This window comes from Triticum dicoccoides, chromosome 1B (genome assembly GCF_002162155.2).
Source record: "Triticum dicoccoides isolate Atlit2015 ecotype Zavitan chromosome 1B, WEW_v2.0, whole genome shotgun sequence".
In the NCBI taxonomy this organism is placed as follows: domain Eukaryota; kingdom Viridiplantae; phylum Streptophyta; class Magnoliopsida; order Poales; family Poaceae; genus Triticum; species Triticum dicoccoides.
Genome location: NC_041381.1, coordinates 35239932 through 35265285, shown reverse-complemented (window position 1 = coordinate 35265285; position 25354 = coordinate 35239932). Strand labels below are relative to the sequence as shown.

General features: G+C 48.4%; 1 protein-coding gene across 1 annotated transcript in view; it reads left to right on the top strand.

Annotated features, from left to right (window-relative positions):
* The first annotated feature begins 23322 nt into the window (after positions 1–23322).
* The window catches only part of LOC119300480 (myb-related protein P-like), a 5460-nt gene continuing 3428 nt past the window's right edge, over positions 23323–25354 (top strand). The window contains exons 1-2 of the mRNA XM_037577426.1: positions 23323–23455; positions 23644–23773. Of these exons, the coding sequence (XP_037433323.1) occupies positions 23323–23455; positions 23644–23773 (263 nt within the window). The remainder of the gene's footprint in view (positions 23456–23643; positions 23774–25354) is intronic.

Below are 25354 nucleotides of genomic sequence, written 5' to 3'. Positions count from 1 at the left end.
GCACCAACATATATATATATATATATATATATATATATATATGTATATATATATATATATACAGTGGCGGAGACAGGCCCCAGGCAGCCCGGGCCGGCTGCCTGGGGCGTGAGATGTATTTCCTTTGGACACTGTTGCACTCCTGTAGCTACAGTGCTACAGTGCCCCAAAGGCTGCCTGGGGCGTTGAGTTTTCCTGCCGCCGCTACTTTATATATATAATATTCCATTTTTGTTGCCTTTCGGTTGTTTTACGCCAGAGACATATGTGTTTGCAGGCGAAAGAAACCCCGTGCACCATACTCTACTTGATCAAAGGCCAGAAGGTGGACGTGGGAAAGGGGATGATAATGGACCCCTCGCAACCCACGTTCCACAACCAGTCGATCCCCGCTGGGCACTTCAGGGTTAGCTTGACCAGTGTGAAATCGGGGTACGAGGATTTGCCTCCTCCAGTACAGCATGTGGGAGCGGACGACGAGACCCCGCCGCGGATTGGAAGCTATAAGGGTTGGGTGCTGCTATGACTGAAGAATCTTATTTGTCTGGAGCCGGTCGAGACCACACCAATAACCACACATCAACAAGCATGTGCGGAGACCACCACCCCGCCTACGCAATTACCAGCTCCTGTAGTGTCGGGTGACAGCGGCAGACGACATGATGAAGGGGGTGCAATAGTACTGGATGATGTAATTTCTCCTGTAGAACAGAGAATGGATGATGAGACGGAGGTCGGCCCTATGGATTTCCTCAATACAAACGCGTATGACTGTGACAAGATATGATGAGTCAACCATATGACGAATCGGGCTATAAGCTTGCTAATGAGGATATGGATGATATGCCCGGGCAGGGTCATAGCAAGGATTGCAAAAAGTCTCTCTTCATGAAATCCTCACAGGACACGCCTGAAGATGCTGCCTCAACACAGGATCAACTAGCCGGGCGCGAGGGTCGTACATTACTTAGCCCGGGAACACTGGGGCAGGGGTTAAGGAAGGGTCTGGAAGGTGTGCCCAAGAAAAGGAGAGGAAGAGATCGGGGAAGATAACTGCCTCCAAACAAGCCAGAGCACATAGCAGCCAGACGATGCATTCTGAAGAGCATGTACCCATGAAAGGTGCATTCATGTTCCATCTCACGGGTGAGCCGATGCTACCGCCGAAACCGCTGGAGGCACTATCAGGGGATCTCAGGAGACTGCACGACCATGTGCTGTCGACTGAGAAAAGCCTACTAGCCTCAAAGGATCCAGGATATCCAACATACGCGGCTCGTGTGCCTGAGGCGAAGTGCTATGTCGAGACACGGCCCGCGAAGGTGTTCTTCCTGCGGTTTGACCATATCTTTGAGATGTTTCTAACAAGGCGGCTCGATTTTACAATCGTCTGCCTTTTTGCGCTACATATGAGCTCCGTCATGAAGAGTGAAGAAGTCTCGCAAATCTGTGTGGCGGATCCGTACTACATGCACGAGTCTTTCTTGAGTCTCGGCGACTTTGAGCGTTAAACTACTAGGGAGTACCTCCAAAACTTCATGGTACAGAATAAGGACCGGGAAATTGTCCCCGTGCCTTATCATCCAAAGAAAGTCAGTTCCGGACAACCCTTTCGTACATTTCAATCATTCCTTATCTCTCATATGGGGAATAATTTGAGGTGTCTTTTCCCTGCAGCAACGGGCGCGCCATCCTTATCGTTCTTTACCCGCAAGTCTCCCACGCCGTGTATTTTGACCCTTCCAGAGACTATGAGAAAAAAGACTACACCCACATAATGAATATTCTAGATGATGCTCTCGAAGGCTTCAGCTTTAGAGGTGGACACGTGCAGATCAGGAAACAAAGGAACAAGAAGATGGGTTTCGCGCATAAAACTAAGTTCTCCTGCATCCATGTCCCAAAACCAAGCAAGAAGGATGGATTCTACATCGTCCATCTCATGATTCAGTTCAACATGGATCACCAAAAGCTTTGCATGAGAAGCAGAAATGATGATCATATCCACAAGTGGCTAGAATCTCATGGAGAAGCGGATTATAAACATAGAGATGACTTCTTTCGCATCCAAAGCGACATTGCAACGATCATCATGAAAGAAGTCGTCGATGAGAAGGGGATGTTCCACCAAGGCCCTATATCGCGAGCTGACGTCCGAACTCGCATAGGCATGCAACGTCTAGACCTCACGCCGTTCAAGAAGCTAGGGTTCATCCTCGATGATATGGAAGGATGGAACTTCTAGTGATTTATGATGCCGATGATGATGATATGTGTCGGTTGAACTTGTATAATTTTTGTAGTGATGAAACTTTGTGATGTCCACGGTCCCTGCCGAACTTGTGTAACGCTACTTTGTTAGTTTGCGTACGATGACCTGCGTACCTCTAGTTAATTAATTTGCGTACTGTATGTTGCATCTAGTTGCTAACCCTTTCTTTTTTGGTGTTGCTCTAGTATATTTTGTTGCATATATATGATTGTACATCCTCTTCATGAACATGCATCTCTAACAGGTACCTAGTTTCTTGATGGCGAGATGGAATTGCTATGTCGTGTACAAAGGGAAGGTTCTGGGGGTGTACAACGAGTGGCATGAGTGTCAGGCGCAAGTGAATGGGTTCACGGGCGCCAGCCATAAAGGCTTCAAAAGCAGACAAGAAGGAGAAGCTAGTTACTTGAGGTTCACGCTAGCGTGAGAGAGGACTCGTAACCGCCACCTCATGTACTGCATAGTTCCGCTCTCACTCATAGTGATAGCTCTTGTTGCTATACCTTTGTTTAGATGGATGGCGTTGTTGTAGTTGCAAGTATTCAAGACTTGCATGTATCGCTATTTTCGAGATGATGACAAGATACCACTTTGTGTTGGATGATGATTATGATGAGACTATTTGTATGTATATGCTATGATTACATTTGTGGTCTCGCAGGCATTTGTATGTGTATCATGATAACATTTGTATGTGCTAAAGATTTCTACTTTCATCAATGCCATTTATAATGCTTCATTATCAGTTTGATTAACCTCTATTTCTCGTAAAGTGCTTGTGGAAGGAAGAAGGGAATAATTTCTGTGGATATTACGTGTGCGAGTTCATCTACAACGCGACTTTGAAAAATAAGCGGGACTACTCTAAAAGACAATATGAAGTGCGTAAGCAATAATATTCACAATTTCATTTTATTACACCATCATTTCTGTTGAGTTTCATTCATATATGTATTAACCCCCTTCTTCAAATTAGACGTGGCAGATGCGGAATGAACTCCTAGAACAAGATCGCATGAAAGCAATTCAAGAGGAATTGGCGGGATTCTTTCTTGACCACGTCATCAATAAAGTTGGAGAATACCATGTGGAAGTTCATTTCAATTGCTAGGGGATTGTAAGAGATCTTACATATTGTATATGTATGTAGCCAGTAGCGTCGGATAGATAATACGGAAACTTGTTGTTCGGCCAATCTCTGGGAGACGGAGAGGTCGATCGATCACTTCTCTCGGTATGCATGACGAACTTCTGTACTTAATGGTTCCCTTCATTTTCTTACTAGCTAGCGTGTCGAGGGCCTCTCTATGTACAGTACGTAGCGTCGACCAAGCACAGACATAAGAGAGGACACTTCTCTCTATTAATTAGATAGCTAACACAATATATGAAACACCTAAATTAACCCCGCAAAACCCCCAACCCCCCCCCCTTAAAAAAACAGAAACCCCAGCCACTGAAATGCTGACGCGTGGATGCCTTTTGGTCCCGGTTGGTGCCACCAACCGGGACCAAAGGCCCTCCTGCCTGGGCTCGGCGCACCGGCCACGTGGAGGCTCATCTGTCCCAGTTTGTGGACCAAAGGGGGTCCCGAACTGTGCGTCTAGGTGGATGGTAACAGGAGACAAGGGACACGATGTTTTACCCAGGTTCGGGCCCTCTTGATGGAGGTAAAACCCTACATCCTGCTTGATTAATATTGATGATGTGTTTTACAAGAGTGGATCTACCACGAGATCAAGGAGGCTAAACCCTAGAAGCTAGCCTATGGTATGATTGTTGTTTGTCCTACGGACTAAAGCCATCCGGTTTATATAGACACCGGAGAGGGCTAGGGTTACACAGAGTCGGTTACAATGGTAGGAGATCTACATATCCGTATCGCCAAGCTTGCCTTCCACGCCAAGGAAAGTCCCATCCGGACACGGGACGAAGTCTTCAATCTTGTATCTTCATAGTCTTGGAGTCCGGCCGATGATGATAGTTCAGCTATCCGGACACCCCCTAGTCCAGGACTCCCTCAGTAGCCCCCGAACTAGGCTGCAATGACGACGAGTCCGGTGCGTATGTTGTCTTCGGCTTTTGGAAGGCGGGTTCTTCTTTACGCTCCATGTGTTTGCTGGATAGTGTCCGATTGCTTCATAAATGATGCGCTCCTTGGCTTCTACGTTCAATAATGGCCTTCTTCCACGTGTCGTATGAATGCGAAAAGCCAGGGTATTCTTAGATTTCCCCCCCTAGCTATGCGGATAAGCTGCCTATAAGAGAGGCGAGGATCCAGATCCAAATCACACCATCCTCCTTCCGCGAGTACTCATCGAGGCGCATCTGACAAAAAATCCATTCCAACATGGACAGTCGACGTGGCTCCTCTTCTCGCGCTCCCAGTCCTAAGCCAGGAGATTGGAGGAGATGCTCAATCCCGCATAGAGAGTTGGTGGAGCTTCAAACAGAGGGATACCTTCCCCCGTCTTTTATGGTTCTGGTTCGAGCCGGACTGGCCACCTACAAGGGAGGGAAGCAGGCGGAGAGCGTCCCCAATCCCTCCCAAGGAGAGCGGGTATGCTTTGTCTCCTACTTGATAAGGGGACTCGGATTTCCTATACATCTGTTTCTCCGGGGCTCCTGGAGTTCTATGGACTCCAACTCCACCACCTCACGCCTGCCTCTATTTTGCACATCGCGGGCTTTGTAGCTCTTTGCGAGCTGTTCCTGGACATCAAGCCCCATTTTGCGCTGTGGAAGAGGCTGTTTTGCCTTGTACCCCGTTCTCACAAGGGGTCAATATATCAAGTGGGCGGAGCCGAAATATGGCGCATCGCCGGGACCGGATATCTATCCGGAACTCCGAAGAAGGCATCCGAAGACTGGCCTTCGGAGTGGTTCTATATGGAAGACGCCCCGCTGCCGGATCCAGCTCGGATCGGCCTCCCGGAGTTTAGCAACGCTCCTCTGAAGAAACGCCTGACTTGGCGCCCGCGGAGCCCTCAACGGGAAGATGATAGGAGCGTCCACTATCTGATGGGTCGGATACGGCTACTAGCCCATTCCGGATTAACCATGATTGGAGTCATGGCCACATGTATTATGCGAGGGGTGCAGCCACTCCAATATAGGGGCCACCCCATGTGGGATTTTAATGGGGAGAACGACGCCACCCGTCATGGCCGCACTGGACCGGGATCGGCCGCCGATCTGGTGAAGATCCTGTCCGGCTTGTACAAGGGGGAGGAGGAGGACTTCCTCCACACGAGTCCATTGAATGGATTCTCCATGAATAACCCTCGAAGCTGGGTAAGCGGACGTTTAAATATCTGATCCGCGCTTTCAAAGATAAGTGTCTTACCTTATTGTTTCGACGCAGGAACTGCGCCGGGATGTGGAGGGCATAGAAAGCCCAACTCCACAACCCGAGGATCCGGGAAGATCCCTTGATCTGGCCTCCGAAGAGGATCCGGACATTAAGGTGGATTTGATTGACGGGGTGTTCCACCAGCTCAGCATGGATAATGCTTTAGTCGCCATTACGGCTGACTACCCTGGTTTGTGTCCGGCTTCCCAGGTGAGTACAACCGAAGTCCTGACACTGTTACTTTTTTAATGCTTAATTCTGACCACCGTGCACCAATGGTGCTCGGCAGGAGGTGCCTTTACGGCAGGAAGCCGAGCCCGCGGCGACTGACCAAACAAGGTCAGTGCGGCCTAGCAGGCGGAAGAGGAGTGCGGCGCGAATCGAAACATCGCCGCAAAGGTATGGTGCAGCCTTGTCCTTTAAGGGAAAGGCTCCTGGGAGGCATATTAATGCTCATGATTCTTCCAGGAGAAAGAGCGATCGCCGGACTGAGTCTGGAGAGGATGTCCACCAAGCCTCCGCCAGCCAGGCTCCAACGCCTGGTCCGGAGGGGGAGGTGAGCGCAAGGCTCGAGCCGGATGCTCCTCCAACGGAGGATGCCGACAGGTTGTCCGCCACCAGGTCTAAGGTGGAGAGCGCCATGAATCACAGGCGCCGTCGGACAATCCTTCGTGACGCGTGTTTCTCCCCTGAGGCGTTAAATGCCTTTAATGCGGGAGACGCGCACCTCCGTACTGCTCAAGATGGTTTAACCAGAGCCACGGAGCAGTATGTAAAGGACATACGGGTAAGTAATCCTAATAGTTATATATGCCAGTAGCCCCCGAGACTTAAAATAGTTAAAATAACTGATTTAAGGGTCATTTATTATGCAGGATCTTACGGAGAAGAATACCCACCTGTCCCAGGAGCTTCGAGAGTGCAAGGCCCAACTTGAGGCCGCACTGACCTCCGCAGGAGGAGACACAGGGACCCCCTTCGGTAACACATATTTCAAAAATGTTTTATGGTGTGCGGCGTGCGTATAAATCTGACAATAATATTGAAGATGTTGTCGGACTTGATCCGATCAAGCAACAGCTACTGCGCCAGTTGAAGGCCGGTGAGAGGGTGCTTATGAAGGTGCAGCAGGGGAGGAACAAACTCCAAGATGCCCACACCCAGCTTGGAGAAGAGCTAAAAGGTGTTCGGGCCCAGCTGTCTGGCTCCTTGAAGGAGAATCAGTGGCTTCATCGCGGCATCTATAGTAAGTGCTTGAGCAAACTCTTTTGAAAAGAAGTTCGGCGAGGAGGTCGGTTGACAGAAATATGTCTGTAGGTGTGCTCACAGGTCGCCCTATGGAGGAAATGCCCGGTTCAACGGGTGACCAACTTCCCGAGCTGGTGCAACTGCTTGAACCTGTTCAGCAGGCGATGAGTGGCGTCATTCAGGCCTTATGGCCTTCCGTCTCCCTACCTGAGGGCCTTGGAGGGCTTGCTGAGAAGCTTCAGGGAGTACGGCGACGTCTCCGTTTGTGGAAGATATCGGCCTGCCGTCAAGGCGCCAGGGAGGCCTGGGCCATGGTGAGGACGCGGTACCTGAAGGCTGACCCAAACCACATGGCCGAGGTCGGACCTGTGGGGCCTGATGGGAAGGAGATCCCTGTGAGCTTGATGTACGGCCAAGTAGAGCTGGCCGCGAAATATTCCCAACAAGACTGTAAATTAGATAGCCTGTTAGATGGGATTGAAGAGGAGTACAATCAGTTAGTTTGACGATGTAATTTTAAAATGACATGTAAAATACCTTCTAGCCGGATTGTAGATCGTTTGCCTTTGCGGACCTTTTCGCTTCAACCTCGGGACCCAACAGTCCGGAGTGTGTCCGAATACCCTGACGGTTATAAAAGAACCGGGCATGCATGGAGACAAGGCGTAGGGGTCATAATTTCTTTATTAGACAAGTGCCCAGCTAGCTATGTTATATTACATGGTTAGTAAGAAACATCTTCCAGGGAGAATAGTTCCGTTAAGGGTTCCTTTCCCTGGGAGGCATGCCCTAAAGTGCATGTCCGGACTGCGAAAATAGCAGAAAGAGCATCTGGGGGCAGATAAATAAGTAAGTAATAAATCATCTTTCAGGTCACCAACCGAATATTCCCTTAAGAACGCTAGCCTTCAGCTTCACCCAGTCTGAGGTACACATCCGGCTGACCCGGCAGTAACAATCGCAGAGGTGCTCCCTTTACCTCCTAGCCGAACAATCGGGAACGTAGGGGTAAGCACAGGAGCCAGGCAACCTGGCTTGGCCAAAACTTAAGTCATATCGATGCATATAATGGTGATCAAAAGGTACATGCGGAAGTGTGACACATGTGGTGGGCATGAAGCCCATATAAATAAGCTTCTGTTAAAGAAGCCCCCAGGTATACTGAGTGCTAGGAGCACATCATGTGTGTGCGAACAATGCACAAATCAGCCTATCAAAGGTATTGAAAAAAAAGTGGGAAGAAGGAGGGGGACAAGAGACAGTGAAAATGTAAAAAGGTGGATGGAGGAGTGAGACGAACTCTGAATCCGGCGTTAGGCATAGAATCTTCGGAGACAGGCTGCGTTCCATGGGTTCGGCTCGAGTCGGTTGTCAGATGCGTTACGTAGACGGTATGCTCCGCCGGTCAGGACTTGGTCGATGATGAAGGGACCTTCCCACTTGGGCTTAAGTTTGTCCTTTTTCTTGTCCGGCAGGCGTAGAACAAGTTCGCCAACATTGTAGGTTTTGGCCCGTACTTCTCTGCTTTGATATCTTCGAGCCTACTGCTGATAGAATGCGGAACGAGCTTTTGCCATGTCCCGCTCCTCCTCTAAGGCGTCCAAACTGTCCTGCCGATCCAACTCGGCTTCTCTTTCTTCGTACATGCGCACGCGAGGTGAGTCATGAATTATATCGCAGGGCAGAACTGCCTCTACGCCGTAGACCATAAAAATGGTGTGAATACGGTAGTGCGGTTTGGCGTGGTCCGCAGCCCCCAGAGTATGGAGTCGAGCTCCTCTACCCAGTGCGTGTTAGATTCCTTTAGGGACCGCACTAGTCTGGGTTTAATGCTTCTCATGATTAGACCATTTGCTCGCTCGACTTGACCGTTAGTTTGGGGGTGATAGACTGAAGCGTAGTCGAGCTTGATGCCAATGTTTTTGCACCAGAGTTTAACCTCGTCGGCCGTGAAATTCGTGTCGTTATTAGTGATGATGCTGTGGGGGACGCCAAAACGGTGTACTACCCCGGATATGAAGTCTATCACGGCTTGGCCTCTATCCATTTGGTGAATTTGTCCACCATGACCAATAAGTATTTGTGCTTGTGGTTCCCCCTTTAAGGGGTCCAACCATGTCAAGCCCCCAGACCGCGAACGGCCAGGTGATGGGTATAGTTTTGAGGGCGGTGGGTGGCATGTGGCTCTGATTAGCAAAGAGCTGGCAACCGACGCATCGTTGGACTAAGTCCTGAGCATCTGCTCGGGCTGTTGGCCAATAAAATCCTGTACGGAAGGCCTTTCCTACAAGGGCCCGGGCTGCAGCGTGGTGCCCGCCGAGTCCGGCGTGAATTTTAGCCAGGAGATTTCGCCCTTCCTCTTCGGAAATACACCTTTGAAGGACTCCGGTTGTGCTTTTGTTATAAAGTTCTCCCTCATGGACCTTGTAGGCTTTAGATCGCCGAACTATGCAGCGGGCCTCATTTTGGTCTTCGGGAAGTTCCTGCCTGATTAAGTAGGCTAGGAATGGTTCCATCCACGGGGCAATTATTGCCATTATTTCGTGGGTTGAAGGTGTTATTTCATTGGCGGAGCCGCCGATTGTGTCAGAATGGTCTGAGTTAGGTGATGCGGCTGGTTCGGATTGTTATTTCCAGACTCCTCTTCCCATAATACGGATGGCTTAAAGAGCCGTTCCAGGAAGATGTTTGGAGGGACGGCGCCGCATTTTGCGCCGATGCGTGCCAACACGTCTGCTGCCTGGTTGTTATCCCGGGCTACATGGTGGAATTCAAGTCCTTCGAACCGAGCTGACATTTTTAGGACGGCGTTGCGGTAGGCTGCCATTTTCGGATCTTTGGCGTCAAAGTCTCCATTTACTTGGGATATTGCAAGGTTTGAATCCCCGCGCACCTCTAGGCGTTGAATGCCCATGGAGATTACCATCCGGAGGCCATGTAGAAGGGCCTCGTATTCGGCTGCGTTGTTGGAGTCCGTGTACATTATTTGAAGCATGTATTGGACTGTGTCTCCGGTTGGGGACGTCAAGACGACGCCAGCCCCCAAGCCAGCCAACATTTTGGAGCCGTCGAAATGCATGATCCAATTGGAGTATGCGCCGTACTCTTTAGGGAGTTCGGCTTCTGTCCATTCGGCAATGAAGTCATCCAGAACTTGCGACTTGATAGCTCGCGGTGGTTTGTAGGTTATATCAAATGGTAAGAGCTCAATGGCTCATTTTGCAATCCTTCCCGTCGTGTCGCGATTGTTTATAATATCGTTGAGAGGTACTTCGGAGGCCACCGTTATGGAACACTCTTGAAAGTAGTGTCGCAGCTTCCGGGATGCCATGAACACCGCGTACGCTATCTTTTGATAGTGTGGGTACCGGGATTTGCATGGAGTTAGGACAGTGGATACATAGTACACTGGTTTTTGAAGAGGGAATTTGTGCCCTTCTGTTTCTCGTTCGACGACGAGTACCGCGCTGACAACTTGATGTGTTCCTGCGATATATAATAACATTGGTTCGCCCAGGTTGGGCGCGGCCAGGACCGGATTTGTTGCCAATACGGCTTTAACTTCTTCGAGTCCGGCCGTGGCAGCATCCGTCCATTCGAAATGTTCGGTGCGCCGGAGGAGGCGATAGAGGGGCAGTGCCTTTTCTCCCAAACGGGAGATGAAGCGGCTTAGAGCCGCCACACATCCGGTTAGCTTTTGTATTTGCTTGAGGTCTTTTGGGATATCCAATTGTGACAGAGCTCGAATCTTGGCTGGGTTTGCTTCAATTCCTCTACCGGATACAATGAAGCCCAAGAGCTTTCCGGCTAGTACGCCGAAAACACATTTTTCTGGGTTGAGCTTAATGTCATATGCTCGGAGGTTGTCGAATGTCACCCTCAAGTCGTCTACTAGAGTTTCGACATGTTTGGTCTTGACGACCACATCGTCTACGTATGCCTCGACTGTTTTGCCTATCTGGGTGGCCATACATGTCTGAATCATGCGCTGATATGTTGCGCCGGCGTTTTTGAGTCTGAAGGGCATTGTGTTGAAGCAGAATGGTCCGTATTGAGTAATAAATGCTGTTGCAGCCTGGTCTTTTTCTGCCATCTTGATTTGATGGTATCCGGAGTATGCGTCGAGGAAGCACAACGAATCGTGCCCTGCGGTAGCATCGATGATTTGGTCGATGCGAAGGAGAGGGAAGGGGTCCTTTGGACATGCCTTGTTAAGGTCTTTGAAATCGACACAAAGGCGCCAGGATTTGTCCTTTTTGGTACCATTACCAGGTTGGCTAGCCAGTCCGGATGTTTGATATCTCTGATGAATCCGGCTTCTAAGAGTTTGGCTAGCTCCTCTCCCATTGCATGTCTTTTGGGTTCGGAAAATCGCCGAAGAGCCTGTTTGACTGGCTTGAATCCTTTTAGGATATTTAGGCTGTGTTCTGCCAGCCTGCGTGGGATTCCTGGCATGTCTAAAGGGTGCCAGGCAAAAATGTCCCAATTTTCCCGAAGGAATTCTCGTAGTGCGGCTTCTACATCGGGATTTGATTGTGCCCCAATGGAGGCCATCTTTGTGGGGTCCGTTGGATGGACCTGGAATTTGACTATTTCGTCTGCTGGTTTAAAAGAGGTGGACTTGGACCTCTTATCGAGTATCACATCGTCCCTGTCCACCGTGGAGCGCAGCGCAGTTAGTTCCTCTGTCGCTAAGGCTTCGGATAATGCCTCTAGGGCCAGTGCGGCTGTCTTATTTTCAGCGCGGAGTGCTGTATCTGGATCACTGGCGAGAGTGATTATTCCATTGGGTCCGGGCATTTTGAGCTTCATGTACCCGTAATGGGGTATAGCTTGGAAGATTGTGAATGCCTCTCGCCCTAACAAGGCGTGATATCCGCTGCCGAATGGGGCCACTTGGAATGTGACCTCTTCGGACCTGTAATTGTCCGGCGAGCCGAACACTACATCTAGCGTGATTTTTCCTGTGCAGCGTACTTCTCGACTAGGGATTATTCCCCTGAAGGTTGTGCTGCTTCGCTCAATGGCTCCAATCAATTTCCATTTTTTGAAGGGTTTCTTCGTAGATGAGGTTTAATCCGTTGCCGCCATCCATGAGTACCTTGGTCAGACGAAAGTCGTCTACTATCGGACTGAGGACCAATGCGGCTAGTGCTCTAGCTGTTCAGAATTTAGGTTCGTCGCTGGCATTGAAGGTGATAACCGTGTCGCTCCATGGATTTGTTGTTTCTACTTGGTAGACTTCAGCGAGGCTGCAGATTGTTCGTTTCCGCATGTTATTTGATGCGAAAATCTCGAAGACTGTTAATACCATACTGGTACTGCTGGGCTGGTTGCCCGGGGCTAAAAAGCCTTCGCCACTGTTGGCCACCTGCCGTAGTATCCAACATGCTCGAAGGCTATGTGTTGGAGTGGCTCCCTCTGTACTGTGGATCTTGCAGGGTCCGTTGAGCCATCCCTCCAGTACGGTTCCGTACCCTTTAGGGGGGTTTTTGCTTGTTGGTTTTTAACCCAGGTGCTTGAGTATGACGCACTTTTTTATTTCGGACTGGGGTTGTATTCAGGGCCGGATTGTCCCAGAACCTAGTTCCGATTTTCCAGGCACTCTCCATCGCACAGTATTTTTGTACAATGGTCGCTAGGTCGGCGAAGCGTGTAACTTCGCGACGACTGATGGCGTTTATGATTCCCTTGTCCGTGCAATTGTTGCAGAAAATTGAAATCGCGCTTTCTTCACGGCAGTCCTTTATCCTGTTCATAACCAGGAGGAATCTGGCCCAGTAATGATGTACTGTTTCATCGGGCTCTTGCCGTATTTGAGATAGATCGCTTATGTTTGGGTGGGCGGGTGGAATTAAGTTCGGAACCCCGCCCAATCTGAGGCTCAAAGTCCAAGAAGCTTCCAGATTTGGAAGCTTGGTTCGTTGGATGCTTTCTAACGAATCTGGTCTGATGCCTGACTTTAGGTTCAGTATTTGATTGGCATCCGTCCCTCCGTGGGAATTCGGCATGGAGGGATCGGGAATCCGGACATAGTTGGTTTTCAACATAGAAGAAGAGTCGCTGCATTGTTCGTCCACCACAACAATGTGGTGGGTAGCCTGGGGAGAGTTAATTTCTCTCAGATCGGTTTTAAGCCCAATCTGATCGTAGTCCGTAGCGACTCCCAGGGCGGCGATGCGATCCAAGAGCTCGTTTACGGAGGAGAGCTCAATCAGATCTAACTGCTCGGTGAATTCCGAGCTGACGTGAAGATCGCCTTTGATGACCTGAGAGGTCACCGTCGGAGCGGTGGCCGAACAGGCGGTCATAAAAAAACCACCTAGCCGGATAGTTTGGCCGGCGGCCAAAGCTCCCTTGACGACGGCGCCATCTTTAAAGACGGGAAAAGGCATCCTTCCTGATTGCGACGGCACAGAGGAACTCTCAATGAAAGCACCAATGTCGGTGTCAAAACCGGCGGATCTTGGGTAGGGGGTCCGGAACTGTGCGTCTAGGCGGATGATAACAGGAGACAAGGGACACGATGTTTTACCCAGGTTCGGGCCCTCTTGATGGAGGTAAAACCCTACGTCCTGCTTGATTAATATTGATGATGTGTGTTACAAGAGTGGATCTACCACGAGATCAAGGAGGCTAAACCCTAGAAGCTAGCCTATGGTATGATTGTTGTTCGTCCTACGGACTAAAGTCATCCGGTTTATATAGACACCGGAGAGGGCTAGGGTTACACAGAGTCGGTTACAATGGTAGGAGATCTACATATCCGTATCGCCAAGCTTGCCTTCCACGCCAAGAAAAGTCCCATCCAATACGGGACGAAGTCTTCAATCTTGTATCTTCATAGTCTTGGAGTCCGGCCGATGATGATAGTTCGGCTATCCGGACACCCCCTAGTCCAGGACTCCCTCAACGACCCTTTAGTCCCGGTTCAAGAACCAGGACAAAAGGCCCTCACCAACCGGGATAAATGTCATGTTTTCTACTAGTGTCTAGCCTCCTCCCAAAGCTTATAGTGTTTCTTATGTCTAAAAAAACGTCAAAAAATTTGATGGCAATTGAAATTTGTTTGATATTTATTTCCTGAAAACAAAAAACAAGCAAAAGACAGTAACTGACACTTCGCATTAAGTTAATAAGTTAGTCCCAAAAATGATATATACTTGCATATAGAACATCAAATATTGATATTATAATAGTTTGGAGCAATCAAAAATTATATATACGTTGGAGACATATCAAGGCAGCATTGGCATGGCACGCAAGGACTACCCTGTTAGACTGTATTTTGTATAGAGTTTCTGTGTATATCTGTATATTATATTTTATGTACAATATGTACCGTTATATATGAAAAGAGGCACACCCGCCTTAGGGTGTTGAGTAGTTTCCCAACCTCATTATTTTGACATGGTATTAGATTAGGTTTTTTCGTTCGCTTCCACATCGTTCTCATACCGATTGCGTCGCTCCCATCATCGATCCCGGCATCGATCCATTCTCGATGGCGTCCGCCGACCCGTCCGCCGCTGCCTCCACCGTCCCAGCCGTCGGCGCCCCGGCATTGCCGTTTCTGCTCTCCTCGCCCCTGCTTCCTCTGGGTTCCTTCAAAGCGTCCGTCGACGCATCCGACGTTGCCCCGCCAGCCTACTCCGGCCATTCCGCCGCCGCCCCGCCGCCGGCGCCCCACGGCGCGGCGCCTCCGCCGTATGGGACTCAGTTGGAGGGTTCAACCTACCCCAACTAGCCCGTCGCCACCCCGCCGTCAGCGCCCTCCAGCGCGGCCCCGCCGCCGTACGGGACTCTGCCGCTGGGTTCGCCCACTCGGCCAACATACGGGGCGTACGTGAGTCCGCCCTCTCCATCGATATACGGGGCGCTCGCTCCCACAACCGGATCTCCATCCACTCGTCCTACGTACGGGGCATCTGGGTCTTCATCCGCTCCACCACCATACGGGGATCCGCCCGCGTACAGGTCGCCCGTGTACTAGCAGGGATCGTCAGCGGACCAGCACTTGCCCATGGGCCAGCACCCAGACGGCGCCGCCACGACCAGTCTGTTGCCGACCTCATCTACGCAGCCGCCGCCCTACGGCCCCGCTGCACCTTCAGGCTTTTATGCGCCGCCGCCGTCGTCTTCGGATCATGGAGCATCTACTCCACTGTTCTACTTTGCGCATCTCATTCCGGTGAAACTGACGACGGACAACTAACTGTATGACTTGAAATTCATACAATTGTTTTCTGGAGATTCATACAATTTTTTTCTTTGCAGTTTTCATTTTTGTTCTCATATAGTATATGACTAGACTGGGACTTGGTTAAGTCTCCGTCGGCGGCTGAGACCTAAGGCACACCCATTTTTTTTTCTAAAACTAGATCGATAGTGTTAACAGACCATGTATGCGTAGACTTAGATGGGTGAAAAGTAGCTACCGTTTTTTAGAATACGGTACAATCGAAATCGCTCACATGCACAAGCATATACTCATACCTATGAATGCACGTACGCAAGGACAACATATCCCTATGAGCACTTTCGAGAGACTGAGTCAGCATTGCATCTTGAGATTGATGAAGTCACCATAGATGCCTTGTAGTCGACGTGAACAGCTCCCACTGAACGAACATCACCGAAAATGCTGAAATAAATCCAGAAAAATGCGACCACGAATGACAAGTCTAAAACTTGAATCGCAGTGGACTGGGGATACCACTGTCCTCCTAACCTTCTGTGGATACATTCAGCGGCGGAGGCAATGTAGAAGGGTTGGGTTCAAATGATCCCACGACTTTTGCCTGCTACATCTGTGTGGCATGTATTTGCGTGTTGTGAACCCAGTAAAAATTCTTGGCTGACCCCATCAAATATGTGAAACGTTTGGGGCCGGGGCACTGGCGGAACATTGGGCCGGTCGCTCCCTCTTCCTCGCGTCTCCCTCGCCGCGTCTCCCCACATCTCCCGCATATCTCACGCAGCTCCCCCACATCTCGAGCAGCTCGCCGTGGACGCGCGCCGCCCTCTTCTTCTGCCCCCTCCTCCCCATCCCCTGCCCCTCCCCCCGTCCCCTGGTCGCAGCACCACGCCTCCCCTCCCCGCTCGAAGCTCGCCATGGCTCTGCGCGGTGACCATCCCATCTCGCCGGCGACCAAGGGGGGTGACCGCAGGAGATGCTGCAACCGGGGCGATGGGGTGCTACCACGGCGACGCTGATGCAACCCCGCGGAGGCCGGGGTGTGTGACGGCGATGTCCGAGGTGACCGCGGGCTGCAACCACGGCTTTTCCATTGCCGGTAGCCGGTTGAAGCTTTTCCTATATACGGTTGAAGCTTTCTCTGTCAACGTTTGCAACTTTTTCTCTGGTCGCAGGTCTGGTTGAAGCTTTTTTTCTTAACGGATGAAGCTTTATTATACACGATTGAAGCTTTTCCAAACCACAGTCGAAGCTTTACTGAAAACGATGGAAACATTTTTCCTTTTTTTTATGTTTGCTACAACCACGTCATTGTTTTGCTGCAATCGGCAACCACAGAAGCTACATCCGATTAACATTTTTGCTACAATGACGACGCAGGGTGCAGTGGTAAGCTTTTTTACTGGAAGCGATAAACTTTTTTGCTACAACCAGTGTCGTTTTTTGTTGGAACCAGCAAGAGCCCCGGGGTGGGCACACGACGAGGTACAGCGCGAGCACAACGGCATGTGCTGCGGCCGGCGGCCGGCGCCACCGGAGATGCGGCCATCTTCCCCGGAGCTGCAAGCCTGCAACCACGAGTGCAACCATGGGCGTACGCTGCTGCATCCGCGGAGGTGAGAAACGCATGAAGGCAGCATAGGTGAGGGCGGCAACCAGCGGCGAGGGCGGCGACCGGCGGTGAGGAGGCGAGGCGAGGCGGTTGGCGCGTGCGGAGGCATCGCTGCCTGCAAAGACGGGCCTCTCCTTTTTCCGTGCGCGAGGTTGAAGATGGAAGAGGTTGGGGACGAAGGGATCTGACGGCTCGGGGGGCCAGATCTGACGGCTGGGGTTTGACCGGCCGAACGATTGGGCCGGTCCGCCGGCGCAGATCGCTGCCCATCAAATATACATCACGTGGATGGGTAAACAAAGGGCACAACAAGCAAAAGCCCACGAGCAAAGCAAATGAGTCACGTACTCACGTTTTGTTGCCTGAAAAAAACACGTTTTGTTCTCTGTATACGCACGCAGCCGCACACGGCACACCTTCTGTTCGTTTCTCCAATTTCCATCTCTCGCCTGTTCGTGTTGCTCCGCCTCGACGGCTCGGCGCCTTGGCTGCCGTACGCCAGCGCCCACTGCCCAGCGGCAAGCGGACCGCTGCAGATAGAGGTAATTTGATACATTGCCATATCTTTTCTCTCTTGTATGTTCTATCTAGCCGAACACTCCCTCCGTCCCATAACTTAGGACCTCTTTAACACTAATTTAGCTTAGAACGATATTGATTTTTTTCCCTAGATTGATCTAGGCTATGGAGCAGTATTTTTCGAGGAGAACTCAGTCACCAGATCCAGATAATGATACAGGTTCACCACCATCGAAGATGTCATCATCCAGGGCTCGAACTATAGTTTCAGTGCAACCGGCAACGTAAAAAAGTTCATCAGATTCGGCTGGCATGTGCTACTTTTATCTTATCAGTTCACTATACCGATGAAGATGCAAATCATTGCTTGCTCGTGAGCTATTTACGGAGGACACATAAGGCTGGCCATACTGGGGAATATCATACACTTATATCATATGCATGATACTCCCTCCGTCCGAAAATACTTGTCATTAAAATGAATAAAAAGGGATGTATCCAGAACTAAAATAAGTCTAGATACACCGCCTTTTATTCATTTTGATGACAAGTATTTCCGGACGGAGGGAGTACTAGTGTATGATACTCAATTCATAATGCATAGTATCATAGATTAGTATCATATGTGGTCTTATTTATTGTCATGCAAGACACATAGTAACATAACATTTATTATGATACGGTATCTATCTATTTACTATAATCCTTCTTTCTTCTTTAATTGTCTGCCACATAAGCATGTTTGTGAGTTTCAAATACATGATGCTCTACTAGTTATGTTACTCTCACTATGGCCAGCATAAGAAAAGTGATGCGGCTTACCTGCTCATGCAGGGTGGCTTCGCGTGTACTACATGACAAGCATCGGCTGATGGCAACTCTGATTTCCGCCGACCCGCTGACACAACTGCACAAAGATTAGGCACAAACATCAAACACATTTGTTATACTTATTATCACGGACGGATGCTCGGATCCGTGCACCCACGTACATAGCCCAATGAGCATCGCCTGATGACACTTCAGATTTCTGCCGGGAGGTGACACAAACTGCACAAAGATTGGGCACGGACACAAAACAGATTTGTTAATTTGATCCGTGCACCCGCGTAAAGTATCGCACGATGACAGATCAGATTTCTGCCGGCCGCTGACACAAACTGCATAAAGATTAGGCGCGAACACCAAACAGATTTATTTATTTATTTTGTATAGGGAATAGATTTGTTAAGTTAGGGAGAAGCTAACACATTTTTCTATATAATGGCATAGGTGGGTGATTTTTCCTAACATGCCACACCTTTACCATCTTTTTTTTGAACTTTCCTTTACCATCAATTGGTCTAGCCTATTTTTATTTTTTCTGGTTAACCATTTAAGTTTTATAATATTTAATAAATAAATATATATGATCGTACTGATGCAGAGCTGTCAGACAACCACCTTTTCTTATAAAGAAAATGATGATCCTTATTGGTAGTGACAGTCATGTAGTTAGTTACCAGTTTTCGAAAGTTCATATGCGAATTGTAAAAAAACAGCGCTTTTCTTCTTAAAAGTTCGGCCAACAATCACTTTGGTGCCAATATATATATATATACTACTCCCCCCGTCCCAAAATATGTGTCTCAACTAAATATGTGTCTTAACTTTGTACTAACTTTAGTGTTGAGACACTTATTTTGGGAAGGAGGGATTATATCGCTGCATATATAGCAAGCTGAGTCAAATGATGGGATCAATGAACCTAGATAATTAGTTCTTACTGCTTAGATTAACAGATAAAAATTGTCTAAGCAAGCTTAATCATGTGCATCAACAAGAAGTACTTAACGGTACTATATATAGTCTTAGCACATTAGTCGATTGGTGGGTGAGTTAGAGGAAGTGAACAGGAGGGCGGGTAAGATAAGAGGATTGAAAGAGGGAAGAAAGAGAGGGTGAGGTGTCTTCTTTACATTGGGCATCCCCGATGGCGTATGCCAAACCGGATACACAAAACTTCCGTGGACATGTCTGGACGCGTCCATGGGTAACTTGGGGGGAGCCCGTCACCCAACCATAGTCATCAAATCCGGACTGTGGTAGTGGGCAGGCGGACCTACAGGGAAAACACATGGACTATGGTTTACAGTTTAATCATCACCGACTTCAGGCATGTTTAGTAGCATTCAAGCACTAGCTCCGCTGCCACAACCTCTAACACATCCCCACGCCGTCCTGAGCTCGTCATCCCTTCACTCTGAAGGTCCATATCAACAAAGATGCAATAACTTATTTTGTATACTCGCTGCCAGTGTATATCAGCGGGTGATGAAATATCCATATCAACAAAGATGCAATAACTTATTTTGTATACTCGCACTAGCCAGTGCTAAGCCCACACAATGTTCGTTCCTTCTGTGCCAGGTCTCTCTCTTATTCCACGTCATAGCCACACACACCTCAATCCACTACACAACCTGTGTTCTTATTTACTAGGTCTATTATTGCCTGATTATACCAACACCTCACCCTCTATTTTATTTATTTTCGAAGAGGCTTGTTCATTATCTATTTGGGGACATATATGAATTGGTGGTATCCTGTGTAATACGCATGAACGGATGAAAAGACAAAGAAACACACCTTTAATAAGGCAACTTTTATGGTAGAACAAAGCTGACCCAATGGCCCAATAAAAAAATCGTAGACATGGCCAAAATAATATGGATGAACGAATGAAAAAATTGGAGAAATACACCTCAATTCATTAGTGGGGGTATCGATTCGGACATGCGGATCGTCTGTTGACGTTTAGGGTACCCTGGTGGATGGCAAAAAGTGTATGAACCGCCTGCTCCGGATCATTACAGCTGTTTTGATGCACCGCGTTGGAAATGCCTTTATCGCGGCGACCAGACAAGTGTTTTGTTCTGGGCAATATTACTCTAATCAACAGGGTGACTACGTTAACTCAATAGGACAATAAGCTAATTTAGCACTTTAATCACAGGATTCCCAGATTACACTTTTGAGGAACATTATCTATTTAACGTTTCAATTTTAATTTCCATTTAAGGGGTAAAGAGAATGCACAAGTACAAGGTCATGTATGTTGAGATCTGAGATAATAGATTCAGAAAAGACAGTGATTGGAAGATGTAGAAGTGCATGCTCTAGCCAATGCAATCAAAAGACCGATCTGATGGAAGAGACTAAGCAGCACATTATACGTCAACACTCTTTCTCACGTGTGGCTCCCTTAGGCCTAAACATGGACCGAAAGTGGGTTGCAGTATAATTGCAGACCTCTTGGCTCCGATACCATGTTGAAGTGCATGCTCTAGCCAATGCAACCAAAAGACTGATCTGATGGAAGAGACTAGGCAGCACATTATACGTCAACAGAAGAGAAGTGTGTCAAGTCAACTTCTGCAACTCGATTGGTGAAAACTCCATTTCTTCCAATACCTCAAAATATGGATATGTTTAATGTGGACGCAGAAAAGTGCATTTAAGAAAAATAGTTCAAGTGAATTTGAGATGCACCTGTTTCAGGCCTTTCGAAGCAAATACCAGGATATGTTCAACGCAAATGCAGAAACTGCCCATATATTTCATGGAGCAAACAGGGAGATGAAACTGCAGGAGAGAACTACATTATTAAGAATATGTACAGTGAATGAAAGATGTTAGCAAATATTCAGAACAGACATGACGTTTAGTTGGTTTGAAAAAAAAAACATTGTTATCTAGATTGATTTTAAGCTTCTTTCAGTATGCTCCTTGGAAACTACACTGTTTGCAGCAGGTATCATTCAATTGCCCAGGTAATAAAAATGAATATGCTTAATCTGCTGAAAGATATTAACCTTGCTACTAGCTGCAAAGTAATCACATAACAAGAAAACACGACACCAGTTTAATTGTGGTCAGTTCAATATAATTTTGTTTCTCCCATTTTGGAACTTTTGTTAACCTATAATCATGTTTCTTTGCCCCATAGTTTCCAGTCAAAACAATAGTAACTGACGATATGTTTCCTCCTGTCATTTCGAGTTAAAGTGAAAATTTATAGAAATGTTCGCCTTGATTGTGATAATACCATTAATTAAGTACTTCTTCCGTAAAGAAATATAAGACCGTTTAGATCATTAAAGTAGTGATCTAAACACTCTTATATTTCTTTACAGAGGGAGTAGTATATACTTCTATCCTACAAACAAATGCTTACATGATTGATCACGCACCGGGATCAATGCACCTACCCAGCTAATTAACTGTTACTGCTAAGATAAACAAATGTATGTACGCAGAGCTTGCAGGTGTCGCATCAAGCGACAAGTATCTGCCTTGCAAATGCCAAATGACTTGGGTGGGTGGGTGAGATATTGTCCTGGCAACTAGACAAGAGTCTTGTTCTGAGCATTGTTATTCTAATCAAGAGGGCGAGTGGATGAGTCAAATAATTGTAAAGCTCCATACCCGAGAGAGCTACGTACAAATTAGACTAATGCTCATTGAGAACTTAAACCACTCGGCGTGCCGGCCGCCACGTGCTCGTAAACTCCAAGCTCTCGGCCATGCCCATCCATCACGTGATGGCCTTAGACCGCCCCCGTGGTTCTTCAAGTGCATCGACAAGCTCCGGCGATGTTTTTTCTGGAAAGGGGTGGAGGACGCCAAGGGTGGCTCCTGTTTGGTCTCGGAGTGCACACCCAAACCCCTTGCGGTCTCGGAGTGCTGAACTTGTCTCTGCTAAACCAAGCACTGCGTATTGGGTGGCGATGGTTTGAGAAGACTGCCCTGGACAAGCCTTGGACGGGCCTTCAGTTGCCGATCCAACCGATGAGTGAGCAGCTGGTCAGGGCAGCTATGTGATGCCAGCTCGGAGGCGGCAAGAACATGAGCTTCTTGAAAGACCCTTGGATCGACGGACGCTGCCTAGCACAGCTCGCTCCCCACCTTATTACATTTGTCTGGTTCATTGGTCTCGATCAGAATAGCCATGTGTTCGACCACAAGTCCGCCCCTCCCATGACAGTTCTCGCTAGCATCAAGGTTGAGCTTGCCCTTTGGCATAAGGCTATAGTAGATGGTGGGCACGTCTTTCAAGTACACTAATTGTGCCTTTGCTGACCGTGCAACTTGTGCGCAGGCAGCTTTGGTTACAAAAGACATGCAATGATCGTTGCATGTTCTTGAAAAAAGAGAGCTTAAACCACAGGATTCCCTAGACGCAAACTTTCTGGAATATTATCAATTTTCAAAGAGATCTGAAGGACTAGAATATCATCAAAGATTAGCCATGGATAGGGGTGCGTGGAAGTTATCTAACCATGTGCCAGAAGCATGAGTTGTTTCGAGATATTATGGGTTTCAACTCTAACCTTCCACCACTGATTTGGGATTAAAAGGATTTGTTGTTGTATCATATTTTTTAAAAATTGAATTTCCATTTGTAGAGAAAAGAGAATGCATAAGTACTAGTCAATAGGTCACATATCCAGTTAAGTTGAGCTTTGAAATAATAGATTCAGGAAATAGAGTGATTGGAAGAGAAGTGTATCAAGTCCTTCATTAGAAGTTCTGGAACTCGATTGGTGAAAACTTCGGTTGTTCCAGTAAATAGAAATATATTGGTCTCATTCATCATAGAATAAATATAAGTTTGAGAAGTTGCCGGCGCGCGGCAGTTTTCTAGTATAATAATTTCAAAATGTATGAACCTCATAAGAAAGCGGCGGACAGGTGCATTGCTTGCGAGGCAACGTTGGGAACAGCGGTGAGCCTTTGCGCCACGGCGCCTCCACAGCCCTCCTTGCCCGTCATCTCGCGGTGCTATGTTATATATGGCGCCTTGTCTTGCTCAAGAAAAAAAAGATATTCAGAGATAGCGCTATCGGAACCAACATATATATGTGTATATATAGTCAGATGCATGTTACTTGACTCACCAACTAATTAACGTGGGTTTGGATCAATCTATATAATAAGTCTATATAAGATTCGCCCCCTTGACCTAACACACCAACGCCTTTTATACATGGACGACCACGCGAGATTAGCTAACTTGTGCAATATTTGCTTGGGGGTAGCTAGGTAGGCACATATACAAGGAGCACACATGTGACGAGAGGATGGGGAGGGCGCCGTGCTGCGAGAAGGTGGGGTTGAAGCAAGGAAGGTGGACGGCGGAGGAGGATGACTTACTCACGAAATACATTGCTCAGCACGGCGAGGGCTCATGGAGGTCTCTGCCCAAGAATGCAGGTAAATATGACATGAGCTTGCTGTAACTACTTTAGCGGGGTTTTCACAGCAACTACTAGCTAGTTAATTAGTTGAAATTTAATGATCAAAGAGATTAATTAACTAGGTACGCATTCGTGAAGAACATGTACTACATATGTTAACATATTCCTGCTTACATTGGTATGCAACTATGTATACTACTCCAGGGCTGCTGAGGTGTGGCAAGAGCTGCAGGCTACGGTGGCTCAACTACCTGAGCGACGGCGTGAAGAGGGGCAACTTCTCTAAAGAGGAGGATAATCTCATTGTCAAGCTCCATGCCACCCTTGGCAGCAGGTACGGATCCGTGGATACCATTACCAGTACAACTTCCTGTGTGCCTTCGCTAGAAGATATGTTATCAAACTATTATCTGTTGCAACGGTTCTATTTTCAGACAAGAGATATTTGCATTCATATTTTATTCTTATATTATTTGCATTCATGTGGAGGCTGGTGTGAGAAACTCTAGCGGTTCGTACAGATGGAAGGGTAGACCAGGAAAGAAAAGAGGCAAAGGCGGCCCTGGTTTCTCTTTCACACTCGGACTTCGTTTAAAATTCGGTTGGACCAAGGGTTAGTAGGGGGAACCTGGAGGCGAGGAAGTGAATGTACCATGTTCCTTTTCTATACCTAATAATGAAGGACGGTGGCTTCTTCAAAAAAAAAAAGTCCGTCGCGGTGCATTCTCTGAAAATTTTGTCTGTCATCTATATTTACACTGCCAAGTTCGAGTAAAAGCAGTTGTGTCTTATACACTTACAGATGTCTCGTCTTCATATAGCTATGCGACTTGGTACTAATAAGGGCGATCCTAGGCGCTGGCGCACCAGCCGAACGCTTTGGCCGGTCCAACCCTAGCCGTCAGATCGGCCCGTCCCGATCCGTTGGATCTTTATCCAAATCAGATCGTCCTCTTCCTCTCGTGAGCGCGGACGGGAAAAGGAACCCCGTCTCGCCGGCCGCACGCGTTTCCCCCTCGTTGCCGCCCCCCTCGCCTGCCCTCCCCGTCTCTGATCGCCACCCTCGCCGCTCGTCTTCGCCGGCCGCCCTGGTCGCCGGTCCCAGCCCTCGGCGGCTGTTCTCGTCACCGGCTTCGCCCATGCAATAGCCCACCCATGCAGTTGTAGCCTCCGTGGCAAACCATTGTAGCTCCGATGGCGACGACCGAAGCTCACTGGCGTGCTCACCGGTGTGCTCGCCGGCGCTCATCCCCCGCTTGCGGCAAAAAAAAAAAATCAAGCGCACAGGGAGATGCCCAGTGCTGCAACCTACGACGAAAAAAGCTACAACTAGCGATAGGAAAAGCTTCAACCGGCTACGGAAAAGCTTCAACCAGTATACCACTGGAGCTATGGATGACCAAGAAAAGTTACAACCGGTGACAGAAAAAGCTTCATCTAGCAATGAAAAAAGCTTCATCCGACTATAAAAAAAGTTTCAACCGTGGAAATAAAGCCATGGACGAAAAACGAAAAAGTTGCAACTGGCAGTTATAAAAGTTACAACCGCATTGAAGAAAGCTTCAAACTTCTTATCTCAGCTGCGACCCCGCGGTGACGATGATGCCGTTTTGCTGCAACCGTAGTAGATTTTTGCTACCACCGGTGATTGAATTTGCTACAACCGGTTCCAGCAAAAAAACACCGTGGGGTGTAGTCTGCCATGGCTGGTTACAGCTCCGGCGTGGCCGGGTCCGGCGAGGTAGGCAGAGCTCCGATGCATGCGAGGTAGGCGTCGCCGTGGTAGCACCCCGTAGCCCCGGTTGCAGCACCTCCCGTTGTCACCGCCCCCCTCGGTCGACGGCGAGATGGGATGGTCACCGCGGAGAGCCATGGCGAGCTTCGAGCGGGGAGGGGAGGCGTGGTGCTGCGACCG